At 41.4% G+C, this 19820-nt stretch overlaps 2 protein-coding genes and 1 long non-coding RNA gene across 4 annotated transcripts in view; 2 read left to right on the plus strand and 1 right to left on the minus strand.

Moving 5' to 3' along the window:
- Ankub1 (ankyrin repeat and ubiquitin domain containing 1) overlaps window positions 1–8385 on the plus strand; it is a 27182-nt gene extending 18797 nt beyond the window's left edge. Inside the window, exons 5-6 of the mRNA XM_027391643.2 lie at window positions 1766–2695; window positions 8310–8385. Of these exons, the coding sequence (XP_027247444.2) occupies window positions 1766–2695; window positions 8310–8385 (1006 nt within the window). The remainder of the gene's footprint in view (window positions 1–1765; window positions 2696–8309) is intronic.
- Window positions 2364–15133, minus strand: LOC113830870. 2 transcript variants are annotated; one of them, XR_004771979.1, is made up of 4 exons: window positions 14900–15132; window positions 4345–4468; window positions 2596–2743; window positions 2364–2487 (listed from the first exon to the last, which is right to left on the minus strand). It is a non-coding gene; the product is annotated as an uncharacterized LOC113830870 (long non-coding RNA). The 2 variants fall into 2 exon arrangements; XR_003480346.2 differs by having other exon boundaries at window positions 2366–2490; window positions 14900–15133.
- Commd2 (COMM domain containing 2) lies at window positions 15027–18711 on the plus strand. Its single transcript, XM_027391645.2, has 5 exons — window positions 15027–15173; window positions 15254–15331; window positions 16036–16118; window positions 16613–16786; window positions 18260–18711. Exons 1-5 carry the CDS (start codon window positions 15107–15109, stop codon window positions 18455–18457), a joined length of 600 nt encoding a protein of 199 aa, XP_027247446.1. The 5' UTR covers window positions 15027–15106; the 3' UTR covers window positions 18458–18711.
- Window positions 18712–19820: the final 1109 nt, after the last annotated feature.

Below are 19820 nucleotides of genomic sequence, written 5' to 3' on the forward strand. Positions count from 1 at the left end.
AGGAAGGGTGATGTGTGTCTAGGACTGTTAAACGTGCTTGGCTTGGAGAAGCTGGTGGTTATTTTACTATGTTACTTCAGTCAGCAGCTTCTCAAAGTTGAATTAACTGTTAGTGGTAGGATGTTTTAGAACAGTGCCCTCTTGTGGGTGATTAAACACGTTTTAGCAAATGCAGACACTACAGGGAGCTCCAAGGGCTCCATAAAAAGAAAGCCAGGAGGCAGAGTTCTTACAACCATGAACTAGCCCATTTTTTCCCCCACCAGTTTCTGTTAGGGATAGTTGTAATCCTGTGTCATATTCTGAATCCGAACAATTGCCTGCATTACTTTTACTACTGTTAGTGAGCATACTGCCTGTGACCAAGCACTGTACTGTTTATCTCCTTCATACGTACAGTAATTTCATGGAGGGCACCCTTCACTTTGTTTTATAGGTGAGGAAACTGAGATTTCAAAGATGTACACGATCAGACTCAAATACTCTTTTTATTCCTCTCTACCTAACCAGTGTGTAGTTATTGATTACTTACTGTGTACTGCACAAGATCCTAATAATCCAGCAGTAAAAAATAATGGTTACTGTGCTCTATAAACTTACAGAACAGAAGAGGGAATAAAAGCAATTCCGGGAGAAGCAGAATTGCAAAATATCTGGGGCTATGAACTCCAAGGCCCCTTTGCCTTGGTTTGAAGCCCTGCTCCTTCAGTATTTAGCTAACTACATTTGGATATCTATCTCAGAGAATGTTTGGGGGGTTAAATGAGTTGATAATAGTAATTATGTTTGGCACATAGTAAGCAGGATATAAAGCAAACTTTGTTGTTACTATTATTCAGTATGAAAGGGGTTGTGGCAGGGCACAGTGCAGACAGAACAACAGTACATATCATGAGGACAGTGAGAAGAGTACACCAAGAGAGATAAATATGAGTTGAGAACTAAAGGATTGTATTCAGATAGGTGATAAAGAGAAAGAAAAAATCAATGTGCTGAAGCAGATATTCCAGAACCATATGAAAAGACCCCGGTGCAAGACAATAGCTTCAAGGAACTGGATGACCCATGAGGAATGAGGCAGATAGTAGACAGAGGCCTCTTCATAGAGAAATGTGATTGAATTTTGACTTAGCTTTCAAGTTTTGAGAACGATTTGGGAGTGGTGGGGTAGGTACAAAGTGTGATCTACCTTAAAACCTACAGCTCAAAAAAAAAAAAAAATACCTACAGCTCATGCTGGGTGTGGTAGCACATGCTGCAATGCTAGCACTCAAGAAGGTAAAGGCAGAATTAGGAGTTCAAGGCCAGGCTTAGCTACCTAGAGGGTCCACGACCAATGTGACCCTACAGGAGACCCGTTTCAAAAAACCAAAACTGGTGTGCGTGTGCGCGTGTGTGTGTGTGTGTGTGTGTGTGTGTGTGTGTGTGTGTGTGTGTGTGTTGCACATTCTGGCGTGTGTATGTACATGTGTGTGAGCTCATGCATGAAAGCCAAAGAGGATGTCAAATGTCCTGTTCTATTACTCCACCATATTCTTTTGAGACAAGGTGTCTCTCTGAAGCAGGCCAGTGGGCAGCCGGTCCTAGCAATTCTGTCTCTGTCCTCCCAGTGCTGAGTTACAGGTTCACCTGGCAGTACTTCCCACTGCACCAATATCCCAACCCCTCTAAAATATGTTCACAGTTAAATGAGCATCATAAGGAATATTTTTGTCTGTTTGTTGACTTACTAACTCTTTCTGCCAAACTTGTTTCCCTCATTCAGGTACCAGAAAAGAGTAGCCCTGTACATCGCTGCTTTTCATGGACACACTGAACTCACTGAATGGACTCTGAAGCAGGGCGTGCAGCCCCACGAGGCGGTTGGTGTTCACCCTTATCGAGCCTGGTGCCACGAAGCCCTTCACACAGATGTCTCTAATTGCCCTATTCACGCAGCTGCAGAGGCCGGCCAACTGTTAATTCTGAAGGCCTTTGTCAACTGCAATGTCCTGTGCCTGGAATGTAAAAATGCAGCAGGGCAAACTCCCCTGGCCATTGCAGCAAAACACCAGCATAAAGACTGTGTCTTATACCTACTGAGTAAAATGTGCTCCACAGTTTCTTTTCTAAAACTTTCAGTCCCAATGAGGATTTATATTAAAATAAAGCAGTGGATCGTCAGAGCTCAGAATCACAGGGGCCATAAAAGCCAGCTTGGCAGAGCAAGAGTCTCTGGGGCAAAAGTTGGAGACACTGTGGTGGTGGATGGTTTCACTAAACCAAAAATGACTTCCAAGAGCTGGCACAAGGTTGGAGACAAGAGCTGGCAAAGCACTCGGAGTAAACCACCACTTTCCAAGCAACAGTCAAACAGGAAACATGTGGATTCTTCAGTAATTTCACAAAGGGACACGAGAAAACAAATCACATTCCCATCCTTAGTACCAAACATGTCCTCAGAACTACAAAGCCACCAAAAAGAAAACCAGCGAAATAAAACTGCGCCTGCTGGGAGAAAAGAAAAGCACATAAAAAATGTCTATCTCCCCCAGGTCCCGCTCCCTCCAGTTTCAAGAGTAGATTATTCCCACCCAGTGTTCCAGGGCAATGCACCTGGAGCTGACTGCTTGCTGAGGTCCTTCTTCACATCTTTCTCAGAGCACAGTGGGAGGACTCCAAGGGAGAATGCCATCTACTGCTTAGCGGTGGCAAGGTAATGTTTTCTCTTTAAACGTGCAAAGGCACATTGACTGAGGCAGGTCTAGGACAGAGAAACGTTCATGAATTCCTACTGAGTAACACAAGTTGTTTTAACACTTCATTACTTAATTAGCATCAAGGACTTTCTCACTGAGCCTAGTGGCACTTGCCTCTAATCCCAGCACTTGGGAGTCAGAGGCAGGGGTGTTTCAAGCCTGGCATGCATAGGAAGATCCTGTCTCGGAAAACAAAGCCATAACAATTAAAGGGTCTCAACTCAGCCTCAGACCTAAAGGAAGACTCCACTGGTGCTATTGCCCAGTCTATGTGTCACCCTTTACTCCTGTAGTTCTCAGAAAGGGACATGGGACAAAGAAACTTAAAATATGGGAGGGTGTTATCAAAACTGCCCTTGAAGGTTGAACAGCCTTGAAAGTAGACTCGACAAGAACAAATTAAAACAAATTGAACCATGAAGGCTTAAGGAGACTTACAGGTCAAGACTTACAGGAGAGAGGACATCTGTCCTAGGTAGAATGGTAGGATTTGGCGTTGATATTTAAGGTGATGGACTATCACAGTTGAAGGACACAGAGTTTATCAGATGGGCTTTCGGGAACCTTCACACCCATAACTGAAAACAGAACATTTCCACTAAATCATTTATGTCTGCTTTACATGTGATGCATGGCTGGGTGCCGAGGCTAGAGAAGTACAGATGTGTGACTGATTTTTTTCTTGCTCAGTATCATGAGAAAAAAATTTACATCGAGGCTACATAGGTTAGCTTTCCTTTCTGTACTGGCATTGCTGTTTTTTCCTCCTAACTTGCTGCCACCTAGTGGTGAGAGTAATTTAGGCAGTAAAATTCAAAATTAAAGATCCAACTTCGTAAATCAATTTTAAAAAATTTAAGAACTAAAAAAAGTCAGCAGATCTCAGTGTGGTCACTCATGCCTATGACTCTATCCTCTTTTAGCAGAGTACAGTTAAAAGGCATATATATATATATATGCATATATATATATATATATATATATATATATATATACATTTACTAAACTATGCCCTAACATAGAGACACCATTATGTTGATCAATCTAGTGACCATCAAGGCAGATTTTGTTTCCACTTGTGTAATTTTTTTCTTTTTGGCTTTTTGAGACAGGGTTTTGCTATAGGTTTGGAGGCTGTCTGGGAACTCTCTTTGAAGACCAGGCTGGCCTAGAACTCACAGATATCCACCCCTCTGCCTCCCAAGTGCTTAGATTAAAGGCATGCACCACCACTGCCCAGCATATTTATCCATTTTTACTGGTAGAAGTCTGAGTCGTCTTTAACTTAGAGGCTGTTTTAAGTTAAAATACATGACTACTTTTGTGTAAGTCCTTTTGTGAGGTCAATTTGTTTCTCTTGCTCTGTATCTAGGGATGAATGAGAAATAGGATAAGTTTGTGGTTGGCTTTTGTAAATACTTCTGATCAGTTTTCTCTGTTATGCTGGTGTTTTTGCAATTAATTGTATGTCATAAAGATTAGAACTGTCAAACAGTCAATTCAAGGAAATTTCTGGGGAAAAAATCCACTTTGTTCATTAAGGTGTTAGTGCAGTAGGGGACTCTCAGGAGGGTGGCCTGCCTGGCTGTCTTTCCTTGAAACTTACTTCAGGCAAACTGCATTCTGGTTCTCATTTCTCAATATTTTTCTCTTTAATTTCAAGCCATCTGTTTCGGCCCACTTTCCACGTAGCTTTTCCAGGATCTGTTTAGTCTTTCTGGGCTGCTGTGCTATGGTAAGGAATAGAGACCTATCATCCCATGCCCCTGTAGCCCCTTATTGGTCTGGTTCACGTACTCCATGGCAGTCACAGAACTACTGACTAGGGTCCCTTTGAATTGTCCAGTCAACCCAGACACTAGGAGGCTCCAAATAATTATCTCCAAATGACCACTGAAGCTCTCTGTCAACCAGTCACACACACATATGTGCAGCAGACACCTCCTCAACAGCAGCATGCACTAACACGGAGTTGCTATTACAGGTAGAAGATTACAGGTAGAAGATGAACAAGAACCTCACAGTCCATCCTGGGTCAGGTCAGCTCTAGGAAGGCTAGTCTCCCAAACCAGGACTCCAGACTACTCACCTAGCGCCCTGTAGAAGCACTGGTTGGACCATCTGTCACTAAATGAACTCTAGATTAATGAAAATGAAACTTCTAGAGTTGAATTAAAGATCACATTTCTGCAGTGAGCACAGAAAATGTGCTAATATGAGTTAACTTAGTGAGTATGTGTGGCTTTTGCAGAATTGAGAGTGACTGAGATCAGAGGTCTTGGAATCTTGATCCTTGGCATACAAGACAGAGTAGGATCCACACAGGTCAAATGATGTCTGTAGTGTTGCAAAACCAGCCTTCCTGTTGCTTATCAACAGATTCCAATGAGGTTCATGTGACCCGAAGTGAGGGTTAGTGATGATTCAGATGTGGGAAACTGGACCAGAAGGCTGTATTAGAGCACACAGAGAGCAGACAGCAGCCCACATGCTCACACTGACAGGCTCTGTGCTTCAGAAGCAAGCAGAGCTCTCTATTATGTTTTGTTTGCAGCTTTAAAAGGCATACCTTATTGTTTTGTTCATGTTTTTGTGTCTCCAGTGCATAGAACGGTTCTTGGTATACAATATGCAATGTGTGAGTGAATGCTGAAGAGCCAGAGTTCAGATGCCAGGGTAAGAATAACAATAAACTCTGAACAGGGAGGAGTGGGGGTGTGCATCAGAATGAAGAAGAAAGGTCCTCAAATTAAGTCAGGTGGGTTATGAAGAAGAGCTAATTAAGTATGAATGACTGTTTCCAGGTTTGAGAATTAATTTTATAGCCCGGCATTGGTGGTGCTCGCCTCAGAATCCCAGCACTCAGAAGGCAGAGGCAGGTGGATCTCTGTGAGTTCAAGGCCAGCCTGGTCTACAGAGCGAGTCCCAGGACAGGTTCCAAAGCAATACAGAGAAACGCTGTCTTGAAAAAAAACCAAAAAGAAAAAAAAATAGTTAATTTTATGGACAGTGCACATGAGTTAGAGGGTTCAAAGAGACATAACCACTGAGATAAAGCAAGAAGTTAGCCCAACACACACAGAAAAGTTAAATTTGGTAGACATGGACCTGGGGACCACTCCTAATAGACACAGCATTTTAAAACTTAAAGGAAGGCCTGGCTCAGTAGTTAAGAGAACTTACTGTTCTTGCTGATGATACAAAGGGTCAATTCTCAGCACCCATGTAGCAGTTAAAACCAACCCTAACTATAGTTCCAGGGAATCCAATGCCTTCTTCTGACCTCTGAGGGCAGAAAGCATACACTTGGTATTCATACATACACAGAAGTAAAACACTCATTAACTCATTATCTCTGGTGTTTTTATTGCTGTCAAGAGACCATGGCAGGGTGGTGGTGGAGCACGCCTGTAATCTCAGCACTTGGGATGCAGAGGCAGGCAGATCTCTGTGAGTTCGAGACCAGCCTGGTCTACAACAGCTAGTTCCAGGACAGCCTCCAAAGCCACAGAGAAACCCTGTCTCAGGGGAAAAGAGAGAGAGAGACCATGATCATAGCAAGTCTTATAAAGGAAACATTTAATTGGGGTGGATTGCTTACAATTGCAGAGGTTCAGTCCATTTTCATCATGGTGGGGAGCATGGCAGCTTGCAGGCAGATATGGTGCTGGAATTGAGAGTGTCTCATCTTGCTGGCAACAGGAAGTCAACTGAGGCACTGGGCTGTATCTTGAGCATAGGAAACCTCAAAGCCCACCCCCCACAGTGACACATTTCCTCCAATAAGCCCATACTCATTCCAACAAAGCCCTACCTCCTAATAGTGCCATTCCCTATGAGATTGGGGGGGGGGGAAGATAACATTGAAACTACCACACTCAAAAACGTAAAATAAAATAAAATTTTAAAACAAAACAAAAAAAATCCACAGGACTACTTCAGACTAGAGGAATGACTAAGGGAAGGATCTAGGCAAGGTGATCAATAGCGTAGTTGACTATATTGCTTTGTGAAAGGGCAAGGAAGAAATCGAATAATGAGGAAAGTGGATTCTGCAAAATTCATTTTAGAGGACCCAGGGAAAGAATGGCTAGAGGTGAAATTGGCAAGGTATGTCTACATTAAGCAGAAACATTTCTGTCCAAGTGGAGAACTGGCTCCCCATAGCATAGGGAGTGAAGCAGGGAGACCACAGAGCTGGGGTTTTTGTAAGCAAGTAACTCAAATTCTAGAGAATCAGATGTCTTGTCTGGCTCCCACAGTAGGAATATTTCTCTTTTATATACTTAAAATTTAGCACATCTTTTGTAGCCTCCCTAAATAAAGACAAATGTCTTTGCTTTAAAAAAAAAAAAGATTTTATTTATTATGTCTAACCCTAACCCTAACCCTGGAGGCCAGAGGAGGGCACCAGATCTCATTACAGATGGTTGTGAGCCATCATATGGGTGCTGGGAATTGAACTCAGGACCTCTGGAAGAGCAGACAGTGCTCTTAACCTCTGAGCCATCTCTCCAGCCCCGTGCCTTTGCTTTTAAAGACAAATCTGGTAGAGATCTGTGAAAAGCAAGACCCCAGTAGAAGAAAGAAATGTGACAAACAAGAGACAGTACAGACAGTGAAGAGGAGCAGCTAGGGAAGAGGGGAACTGCCAGACATAAAGAAATGCTGCTGAGGTATAGGCTATAAACCCCCTCACTGATGGTGTGTGATGCCATGTGATGGTGTGTGATGCTATATGATGGTGTGTGATGCTATGTGATGGTGTGTGATGGTGTTGGAACAGAGAGAAGGAACTGGGGTTTGTTTCTAGCTTTGTAGGTATAGAGGAGAGCAAAGGTGTTGTGAAGGGAACACATTTAGGGAAGCTACAAACGATGTGCTAAATTGTAAGTAAATAGGAGAGAAATACTCCTCTGTGGGGGCCAGAAGGGACATCTGATCTTCTGGAATTGGAGTTATAGGTGGCTGTGAGTTAGCACGTGGGGCTGGGAACTGAGTCAGGTTCCTCTGCAAAAGTAGTCAGTGTTTTTAACTACTGAGCTGTCTCTCTAGTACATAAGACCTTTCTTTAATGAATGACACCTCGTTGTACAAAGTAGCAACAGCTGCATTAAAATCTACAAGTCTTTCTTAGTACAGATGGAGCAACTGAAGTGAAGAATTGGTTTCGTAGCATTTCAGTTAAAGACTATCAAAAACAAACTTGGTTTTAAATTTAGGAATACCACTGGGGTCAGGAAGGATGTGTACGAGGGAGGATATGCTACACAGAGTTGCCTAGAAAGGACAGGGAAAATGTTATGGCCCAGAAAATTCTCCATGACCTTGTATGAGTTTCAGTTTCTAGTGGCGGGCTGTAAACTTCTAGCACTAACTAGGCAGAGTATTCTTCCTTCCTCATTGTAAGATATTGGCTTTAGAAAGGCTATTGTTACTATTTCCCCTCCGACCTATGTGACAAGTGAACTAAACAGTAATGACATCACCCTCAATAATTCAGCAATGCACAGGGAAGATTGGGCCTCCTTGTGAATTATGTCTTTATATTTTATTTTGTTTTATTTGTAGTGCCTTTAAAGAGAAACCATGGCTTCAGCAATTAGGAATAGCAAAAGTCCTGGCCAAAAAGAGTGTTCTAACCTGACTGTACAAGGAGGTCTAGCAAAGTGTGAAAACCTTCCAGAAACTGTGCTTTGAAAAATCACAGCAGCCTGGTTCGGACAGAGATATGGTCAAATAGAATCTCCAATTCTAACATCAATATATCTAAAACAGTTCTAATGCTACATGACTTCAACCAGATGCTGAATATTTAACAGCAAGTTTTCTTGGACACTGTATTATTAAAAGTTCTCTAGAGGAGCATAACCCATAAAATGAATATGTATTAAAAGGGTTCATTAGATTGGCTTACATGATGTTGTTTGCATAGTCCAACAACAGCTGCCTTCACACTGGAGAAACTGGTACCTGCTCAATCCAGTAGGTTGGCTTACATGATGTTGTTTGCATAGTCCAACAACAGCTGCCTTCACACTGGAGAAACTGGTACCTGCCCTATCCAGGAGGCTGGATGGTTCCACAATGCCAACCTGATGCCGGAGGTGTAAAGGATTCCTGGTCTTCACATCAGTAGCCAGAAGAAAATGGATTTTTCTATCAGGGAAGGAATGCAGCAGCAGCAGCAGCAATAACAACAGGGGAAATTGAAGCACAAGGGCAAGCAGGCAAAAAGCAAAGCCTTTCCTGGGACCTCCTTACATATGGCTGATGTGGAGGCTTGAATAAGAATATAAAAATGAATATATTGGAATTCTTAGGGGTTTTTTGAGGAAGTGTTTTCACTGGTGACGTTTTGCAGTTCCAAAAGCCTATGCCAGGCCCGGTCTCTCTCTGCCTATGGATCAGGAGGTAGCCCTCAGCTACTACTCCAGCACCTGTCTGCATGCTGCCATGTTCCCCATCATGATATTAATGGACTAAACTTCTGAAACTGTAATCCAAAACCCAACTGAATGTTTTCTTTCATAAGAGTTGCTTTGGTCATGGTGTCTCTTCACAGTAATAGAGCAGTGAAAACAGCTGCTATTAGAAGATGCCATTTGAAGCCAGGTGTTGGTGGCGCGTGCCTTTAGTCCCAGCACTCGGGAGGCAGAGGCAGGCAATCTCTGTGAGTTCGAGACCAGCCTGGTCTACAACAGCTAGTTCCAAGACAGCCTCCAAAGCCACAGAGAAACCCTGTCTGGAAAAAGAAAAAAAAGAAGATGCCATTTGAGATGGATCTTTGCATTTTTAAATAACTCAATCAAGAAAACCCTCACACACATCAGGGGCTCACCTTTATCCAGATAACCCCTCACACACATTCTCAGGGGCTAGCCTTTGTCTAGATAACCCTTCACAGTTTGGGGGGCTTATCTCTTAGTCAGTTTCAGATCCAGTCAAGTGGATATCCAAGGTTAACCATCAGGGATACAGACGTCCAAATGGCACATAAACCCTTAAAGAACAGTGCTGTTCTGATGCTAAATTTTAAGAAGCCCACCTGAGTCTCAGAAAGAACTCACAAGAAAACAAACAAACAAAAGCTGACACCACAAGATGCCCGTGGGGTTGGGAAACGAAGGAAGCTATTGGAATGGGAGCTATAATTTTTATTGTATTTTTTAAACCTTTTTTCCCCTTTTGGTTTTGTGTTAGTGCTCTGGAGTTTAAAAGTCATATAAATGAAGAAATAGTAAGATAACTTTTAAATAAAATTCTGTGTAACAAGGAGAGTTATCCAGAGCTCCTAGGTTCAGACATAATTTTTAACTTCTTGCTGTTGTGTTTCCAAACTTAAGTGAAGCTTACATACAATGAAATCCAAAGACATCAAGCCTGTGTCTGTGTGAACAGTACCCCAGTAAACTTGTAGAACAATTTTGTTACCCCAGGAAGTTTCTTCAAGCTGCTGAACAAATCTCAACCATTAAAAGACAGTGCTGCGCTAACACCAAGTTATAGGAAGAAGATTTGAAAAGCACGGGTGCACACCTTTAATCCCAGCACTCAGGAGGCAGAGGCAGGCGGGTCTGTGAGTTTAAAGCCAGCCTGGTCTACAGAGTTCCAGGACAGGCTCCAAAACAATACAGAGAAACACTGTCTCAAAAAAAACAAAAACAAACAAACAAATAAACCATTGGAACACTACTGTTCACATGGGCTTTGATATTTTCTGATTAATTTATAACTGAAAAACATTGAAACACTACTGTTCATGTGGGCTCTGATGTTTTATGACTAATTTACATTGCCCTTTTTGTTTGGGCTTAGTTTGGTTTTGTGAGACATAATGTAATATGTAGTTTTGACTGGCCTAGAACTAATTTTGTACTTCAAGTTAGTCTAAAACCTGTGGCAATCCTCCTGCCTCAGCCTCCCAAGTGCTAGGAATTTCGGGCATGAGCTGCCACATTCCATCCAATACTAGGGTTTTTTAAAATTACTTCCTGAGTAGTTAGGGTTCTGTGAATGGATGTATCATATTATCTATTGAAACACATAGAGATTTAGACTGTCTCCATTTCTTAGATATTGTGTATAAAGCATTTATGGACACTATCATCCAAGTGTTTTCTGGATATCTGTTTTCATTTAAGTATACACCTAGGAACAGAATTATTTGATGATAAGGTGAGTACAAAATTATCATTATAAGAAATTGTATAAGAGTTCTTAGGGTACCTTTGCAATTTCACACTTCACTGGCAACAGAAAAGAGCTCTCATTTTACACGTTTCCCTAACACTCGCTTCAAGGCCTAGAAAACAAGTTCAAGTGTTTCCAAGCAGCTGGCCAGAGTCCTTTTGCCCTACTCAGAAATCACAGGTGGGCAAGAAACAGTTGTTCCAGTGCTAGCCTTTGTGAGGTCTGTAACCCTTGACAGCAGCTGGGTCCAGTAGCAGACAGTAGCAGACATGGAGGGAGTCGGACATACAGAATGAAAGAAAGGTAAAAAAGCCATGGGGCAAGATGGAGATTAATATAAATGGGTTAATTTAAGTTATAAGAGCTAGTGGGACAAACATAAGCTAAGGCTGAGCTTTCAAAATAAATAAGAAGTCTGGGTGTCATTATTGGGAGCTGGCTGGTGGTACAAAGAAAGACTTGCTTCAGGTATCCTCCATTGGTACAGCTCTTGTGTAGGTCTCTGGCAGCAAGACTCTTAGCCCTGCCAGTGTTGTGATCCTTAGGCAACCCTTAGATGTTGGGTTAAACCTTAAACAAACTCTGCAAGACTCTGACTAAGGAGCTTTTCTCCCTTAAAGCTCACTGAAATTCCCTGCCCCCATATTTAGACTCCAGTCTGTTGTCAGGCATGGTGGAGCACACCTTTGATCCCAGCACTCAGGAGGCAGAGGCCAGTCTTTCTACAGAGCAAGTTCCAGGATAGCCAAGGCTATGCAGAGAAACCCTATCTCAAAAAAACAAAAAACCCACAAAACAAAACCCTCCAGTCCTCAATTTTCCACTATGGCCCTATATCCTGATAGGCTATGCAAAGCAGCTTCTAAAGATAAAACCAGGCTTGTCTGGTTAAACAATTCCAAGAGGGAGAAACCACAGGCTTGTATGTAGCCTCAGCAGTTGCATTCCCCAAACCTCCTATATAAACCCCAAGAATCTCCTTCCTCTTTTTGAAGACACCACTTCCTTACTGTGCCTGCCACTCACTGAAATAAACAGTTCCCTCTGTTGAGGTCACACTGGTCTCTTTCCTGCCTCCTGTCTCTCTAAAATGCCTCAGAAATTTAACACTGGGTAGTGGAATCCTTACTCCTACAACTTCCACAGCTCTTGTGTAGGTCTGCAGTACCAGGATCCTTGGCGCTACAAGGATTACAGGCCTAGAAAATCAAGATTCCTTAGCCTTGGGCAGTAGCCAGCACTGAAGACTCTAAGTGCCAGGAGTCTGATTCCCCACCCTTTCGTGACTGCCAATTTTGCAGCTCCTGGAAGACCACTGGCTCCTTAGAACTCATTAATTCTTCCAGCAACCGAGGTCTATAATAAAAAATAATTGTTATTACATTAGGAGAGAGGGAGGAAGAGAAAGTTGGGGAGAGAGGGAAGTGTGTATGTATATGCAAACACATGTGTCACGATGTGCTTTGGGAAGTCAGGTAACAACTTATAGGGGTCATGTGGGTCACAGGAATTGAACTCTGGTCTTCAGTCTTTGTAGCAAGCACCTTTTACCTACTAAACCATCTCACTCAGCCCTTGTTTGGTTCTTTACAATCATTTATCCTTCTTCAGTTGCTAAGGAAACAGCCATTAAAAGAAGGAAGGAGGAAAGGAAACCAGCCATTTTACCATTCTTGCCTCTCAGCTCTGCCTTTTCAGCTGTCAAGCATCAGACTGCTCTGTCACTTCTGTGGCTTGGCATGCTGGCTACTCAGCTGTTTTCATTGTTGTTATCTTGTTGGTTTTACCATTGCTGCTGCTTCACTGTAGGCAAGAAACCACCATTGGAGGGAAACCTTTTGTTGGGTCTGAAGTTGCAGCATCAAGGGGTGCAGTGCAGGAGGATCAATCCCTGCCAGCTCACCAACTGAGCAGCCAGCTTCCAAACCCAAAGAACTGGTGTTTGCACTAATCACAGCCCAACTTCACACGTAAATGAAGGTATGTTGACCCATCATCTTCGCTTTTGTACAAACATAGCAGTCCTTTGGCTGGGCCACCAGAGGATGTGCTCCCTTTCTGACCTAAGTAGAAATGGTTACAGTGTTCACAAAGACTGTGGTAACACAAAGTCTTACACAAAGTGTTTAAAACCACCCTAGTCAGGGCTGCACTTTCAGAACCAACACTAACACCTGTGCTCACCATGTGGTTCCCTCGAGGTGTCTGTAGAGTGTGCACAGAAGCCAGTGATTGTGCAAGGATAGTACATCTGGCTGTTGACTGGCAGTCCTCTTGTTCAAGGCATAAAAACACAAAGGGATAAACTAGCAGCTGCCAGCTAGGAAGTCAAACTTCCCATTTCATGCCGTTTCTGCTTATAAGTGAACAACAAACACCAAAAGACTTTTTTACAAGCATTTAAAATTTTTAAAATTAATAGTAATCATGGTTTTAACAGCACTTTGCCAGTTAACATTTGATCACCAAAGAGCATGGGTCCTCCTCATATGTCTCTCAAAGAGACATCAATGAAGCAAACAGTTGTAATTAAATGTGAAGGATATGGTAGAAACAGAGAAGATCTAAAAACTGATTCTCACTTCTGTCTGCATGGCAGATTATACAAAAGGCTGTCTCTAGTTGAGGATGAAGAAGAGCATTTAAGAGGTCCTGGATTAAATCCCTAGACTCCTAGATAAAAAGATAGTAATGAATTCTCCCCCCACCCCCATTTCTTTCTCTCCTTTCCTTTCTTTCTCTCTCCTCTTTCCTCCTACTGTAGGAGAAAAATTTGGAGAGTCACTATCAATTGTCATTCTATAGTCTCTTATATATGAACCAAAGCAAAAGAGGTGACCAAATTCTCACACATCCTCAAAAGAAAAAATAATGGCATTGCTCTGAATTGTGTAAACATCTATTATTGTCATCATTATTATCATCTTCATTATAATTTAGATCCACGCATAAAGCTTTGTACAGGGCTGAAGGTATAATTAGTGGTAGAGTAAATATTTAGCATGAAGGAAGCCCTGGGTTTAATCCTCAGAAGCCACCAAAACATGTCAAACAATAAAAGTTGCCAGAGAGATGGCAAGCCTGATGACCCGAGTTCCATCTTGTGATACACAATGGAATAAGATACACTATTGCAAAAGGTTGTCCTCTGACCTTCACACACCTGGACTCACATATGTCATATCCACACACGTCATAATAATAATTGTTATATATACATTGTAATTATATTAACTTCTATAGTAAATGTTACAAATTTTAAACATCAGTCCAGTGTGCAGAAGAGTTGCTCAGAGAAGACAGGTGAGGCCTCTAACAATCTCCTTCAAACTTTGACATATAGTCTTCTGACTTTGGCTTGTTCATTTTTTAAAAAAAAAGAGACCATAGCTATTGAAACTACTAAATTGATAAACAACATACGTAAATTGTGTGCAAATGAAAAGTCTCCATTGCTTCACATCATTGTTTCCTTGTATTTAATGAAAGTAGTAATGGGCATACATAACAAGTTTCTTACGAAATGTGAGTTCAGCAAAAAAACATTCCCAACGCCGATTAACAAATGTTGGTTATTGATATTACTAACCTATGCCCCACAAGTAGGCTGATGCCATAGAGCCTAGAGCTGTGCACAGGGTAAGCACATATTGCACTTTTGAAATTTTTATTTTGCGTGTATAAGTGTCTTGCGTGTGTGTGTGTGTGTGTGTGTGTGTGTGTGTGTGTGTGTGTGTGTGTGTGTGTGTGTGTACAACTATATGCCTGGTGCTCACGGAGTTCACAAGAGAGTGTTGGATCCCTCACAACTAGAGTTAGTGATTGCTGTGAGACACGAGGAACTGAACCAGAGTCCTCTGTAAGAGCAAGAAGGGTTCTTAGCCATTGAACCATCTCTCCAGCCCCACATATTACACGTTTGCAGGATGATTTATGAATGAGAAAGTCGTGCCTTCAATTCCTCTTACCGGCGTCCTACTGCCCTCTCCATTTCTATGGTGTGAGCTCTGCTCTTAGGTGTGAGATATGCTGTTTAGTGCTCGTGGGACCGCCAGAGACCGGAACCCAAAGCATAGGCAGTGCAGCGGCGCCGGAGTTTCTTTTTGCCTGCACAGAGTCAGGAAGTGGTGAGGGCGGGGCCAGCGCTGCAGGGCGAGGTCGTTAGGGCTGCTAAGATGCTGCTCGACTTGTCTGAGGAGCATAAGGAGCACCTGGCGTTCTTACCGCAAGTGGACATCGCAGGTAAGGGAATGCGGGGTGTTTGCGGCGGGGACATCCCACGGGACAGACCCGCGCTCAAGGCCTGCTCACTTCCGTTGCAGTGGTCGCCGAGTTCGGGAGGATCGCGGTGGAGTTCCTCAGACGCGGATCTAACCCGAAGATCTACGAAGGCGCCGCCAGTAAGAAGGGGAGGAGATAGGATCTGCCTGTTGAGGTGGAAAGTGCTATACGTTCTTTCACTTAGTCCAGCAGGGACCTTTGCAAGTCCTAGGGTCTTGTACCCATTGCAGCCCATTAAAAAGCCGCATAGCTGTCAATCAGGGCGCCAACTCTGCAAGTGACTGAGATTTTAAAGCTTGCATGAAATAAGTGCCCTCATATTTAAAATGAATATAGTTCCACTTTCCTTTCAGAAACACTATGGTGCTTAGTAATTACTGCACGCTCAAGAAGTGGAACTGTTGGATTAGCCGAGAACATCATTCAAGTGTTGACTTAGTATTTGCTGCCCGGAAGCTGTTTTTACTGAAGCTGTAAGAGGACGATAGTGTAATTAAGAACATCCCTATTGAGTTCCTCTTCTGCATGACTTGAAGGGGCTTTGTGTCTTTGTTCACAGATCTGTGTTTTGTTATGGTTGGTTGTTAAGAAATACTGAAGGTGTCTGTTAGTGGGGTGGGTTGAGAAGGAACGGGAATCTCTGCTTAACTCACTTTCATTGTACTGTTTGAGAACAGGGTAATTGAACTTGCTTATTTTTAAACAAAAGGATAATCTGTTCACCTTTCTTTCTTCCTTTCTTCCTTCCTTCCTTCCTTCCTTCCTTCCTTCCTTCCTTCCTTCCTTTCTTTCTTTCTTTCTTTCTTTCTTTCTTTTTCCTTAGGAAAACTCAATGTGAGCAGTGACACTATCCAGCATGGTGTGGAAGGATTAACATATCTCCTCACTGAGAGCTCCAAGCTCATGGTAAGGCTTCTGAGGACTGTATTGTATTAACTAAGTTCTTTCAGACAGGCACCTGTTACAAATTAGTAACTATAATGGAATTTGTGCGGTATACCTAAAGGGTAAGTGTTAGGGCATTCTCTAATGTGGTTACCTCTTGCTAGTATAAATTGTAATTGTCTCTAATTCTGTATCATGTGTCATATTATGTGTATCCTAGGATAGGGGAGAATGAAATATTGCATTTCTTTATGGATCAGCAGTCAGTATCTGGCTCAATGGGAAAATAGTAAATAAAATTGGGTGTCTTAATTCTTTTTGTATTTTAATAAGGTTATTTTGTATGTTAGTAACTTGGATTTTGGAATGCTGGGCAATAACTGTCTTTAACCGTAGGGAATGTTACAGACAGAAGTGAATTATAGGATATAATGTACTTTTGTGTTTGGAAGTGTTTTAGCATTTACTAGATAAAGATAAACTCCAGTGTTCTGTTGAACTCAATTTATCTTTAGATTTCTGAACTTGATTTCCAAGACTCTGTTTTTGTTCTGGGATTCTCTGAAGAACTGAATAAATTACTGCTTCAGCTTTACCTGGACAACAGAAAGGAGATCAGAACTATTCTGAATGAGTTGGCACCTCGACTTCCCAGTTACCATAGTCTTGAATGGCGCCTAGATGTACAAGTATGGCCTTTTTTTCTTCTTTAATCTGACATAGACTGTAAGAATTATTTATATGCTCTGTTATTTACTAGCTTAACCAAGTTCTGGTTTGAAAAAAATGTGTATATTCTAATGGTCATTTTGGGTCATTTCACAAATTGCTTATTTCCTTTTATTTCTAATATAATTTACTGAGTTTAATTTGCAAAGGTTTTAACACAGCACTTGTGTTGAGCTCAAAGGATAGCTTTTGGAAGTTTGTGCTGAGGGATTGAACTCAGGTTGTCAGGCATACTAGCAGGTGCCTTAACCCATTGAACCATCCCAAAGGCCCTAATTTCCAGAGACTTTTAAGAAACAAATTTAGGTGGGGGGGGGGGTGATTTAAAAACTATGTTTTGCTTTTTTGGCAATGCTTAGTATTTTTAAAGTGTCATTTCTCTGTAAACAGAACACACCCAAAGGAAAGTACAGGTCACTGTACTCAGTAAATTATCCCACAGTCACATAGTCATAAAATGGATGTGACCATGACTAGCACCCCAGAGACATCTTTACATCCCAACAGTAATTGCTCCTTCCCTCCTTTCCAAATATAACCATCATCCTAAGATATGACATGATTTTTCATTTAGCTCATTTTTAGGTGTGTACATATGCAGCATTGAAGTGACACTCATCTGTAGGCTGTAAGTAGTCAAAATGGGTTACAGAAATTTGGTAAGAGTTTAAATGTAACATAGCAGACACTAGGAAGCCCATGTAGATTCTTTGATAAACATGTAACATTGAAGTAGTTGTTTAAAAAAATTAATTTGGTATCTGTAGACAGATTTTTTTCTGTCTAGTCTCAGTCCCTCTCTGGTGGCTACATGGTGTCTCCCTGACTCCTCCTCCTTTTTCTTCCTATCTCTGTTTGGATTCCTGCCTAGCTATAATCTGTCCTGCCATAGGCCAAAGCAGCTTTATTTATCAACCAATAAAAGCAACACATATTCACAGACTAAAGAAGGACATCACACAACAGATATCCTTGGATGGATCAGAATAAAAGTGGAAATTTAGAAGTATAAAGAATCTAGACCTTCATAATCACTTTCCCCTTTCTATATGATATGCCATTTTTGTCTTACTATTACCTCTTTATTTTCTTACCTTTTAATTGAAGTGTATTTGTTTATTTGTTTTCCTGGGGGGGGGCAGGGGGCATGTTCTCTGTGTAGCCCAGCTGTTCTGGAGTTCACTCTGTTGACCAGTCTGACTTTGAACTTGGGATGTGTGCCTTTTGATCCTGTTTAAGGAATCTTTTCATACCATAAAGTTTCATTTACAGTCTCAGGTTTTTTCTTTCCAAAGGTTTTTAAAGTATACTTTTTTTTTTCAAAATTTGTGATTCATCTCAAATTATATTTTTATATGGTGTGGTGTAATTTTAAAAGTTATCAATGCAGCATAAATATGAAATAGTTATTGTGTTCTTTTTGTGTTTCCAAGCTTGCAAGCAGAAGTCTCCGGCAACAGATTAAACCAGCAGTGACTGTAAAGCTGAACCTCAACAAGAATGGCGACCACAGTACCCATTTTTTGCAGACAGACCCAGCTACCCTGCTTCATTTGGTTCAGCAGCTGGAGCAAGCGTTGGAGGAAATGAAAACAAACCACTGCAGGAGAGTAGTCCGAAGCATCAAGTAGCTCCTTGGTTCAGTTGGAGATGCAGGAATTGCAATAGTACATCTGGATTTCATGGACTTTCTCTTCTGGTTCAGGATGTTGAAGTCTTGATTTGAAGCTAAAGTACAGTTCCTTTCTGGTGCTAAATACAGTCAGCTTCTTCACAAATTGAAATTTGTTTTATATTTTAAATGTGTAAATAGGATGGACTCAACTAAAACAAGTCAATACTGCTCATGTTTTCTGTGTATACATGACTCTCCTGGAATACTGTTCATGTCTTCTGTGTGTACGTGATTCTCCTGGAGTACTGTCTGTGTGTACATGATTCTCCTGGAATACTGTTTATGTCTTCTGTGTATACATGACTCTCCAGGCTTAGGTATTTTTTTGTCTATTTTTTTTTCCTTGATCAAAATTTGAAAATAAAATTCACTGTTACTACTTAGAACTATTTCTAGACTACTATTTTTTACTTCTAAAAGCACTATATGATTATAGCCATAGAAAAAGATAAATAGGATTTTTACAAGATTGTATATATTGTTTCAGGTAGCTTATATATTCTTGTTTGTATGTGAAGATGACAAGTAGTAATTACCATATTGCTTACATTTGAGTTATCGGAGCTAATTGTTAAGAGATATACAAATTTGTATGGTTCTATTGTGTATTTTATCAGGGACTAATTTCCCCTATTCCCAAAGCAACTAAAAGACACATCATCATTTACATTTATAAATAATGGATATAAGATAGTATGATCAGTTCTTTTTTTTAATTTTAGCTATTTATTTATTTTGTGTGTATAGGTGTTTTGCCTAAATGTATATCTGTACACCATGTGTGCTCAGTGACCGAAGAGGCCAGAGAGGGCATTGGATCCCCTGGAACCAGACTTAGAAAGGTTCGTGAGTCTCCATTGGGTGCTAAGTTTCAAACCGAAGTCCTCTAGAAGAGTAGTCAGTGCTCTTAATCATTTATTTACTTTATGTGTGTGTGTGTGTTTGTGTGTGTGTGTGTGTGTGTGTGTGTGTGTGTGTGTGTGTGTGTGTGTCAGTGTGTCTGTGTGTCTGTGTCCAAAGGCTCAAGTGTGGAGTTAGTTCTCTCCTCCCATTCTGTGGGTCCTGGGAATAGAACTCAGGTCATCAGGCTTGTTGACAAATACATTTTAACCTACTGAGTCATCTTAAATGTAGAGATGTCATTTTTAATTACACTGAGAACTCAATTACTGAAATTAACAAAGGAAACTATGAGTTAGCAGTGCGTGTCACTGGGTTAAAGTTAGCCTGCCTGCCAAGCCATGTGATAGCTCTGTGAGGCTTGCTTGTTCAGATTGGATGGAAGATAAACTAGACTGGGCTCACCAATATTCAACCAT

The sequence above is a fragment of the Cricetulus griseus genome (genome assembly GCF_003668045.3).
Source record: "Cricetulus griseus strain 17A/GY chromosome 1 unlocalized genomic scaffold, alternate assembly CriGri-PICRH-1.0 chr1_0, whole genome shotgun sequence".
In the NCBI taxonomy this organism is placed as follows: domain Eukaryota; kingdom Metazoa; phylum Chordata; class Mammalia; order Rodentia; family Cricetidae; genus Cricetulus; species Cricetulus griseus.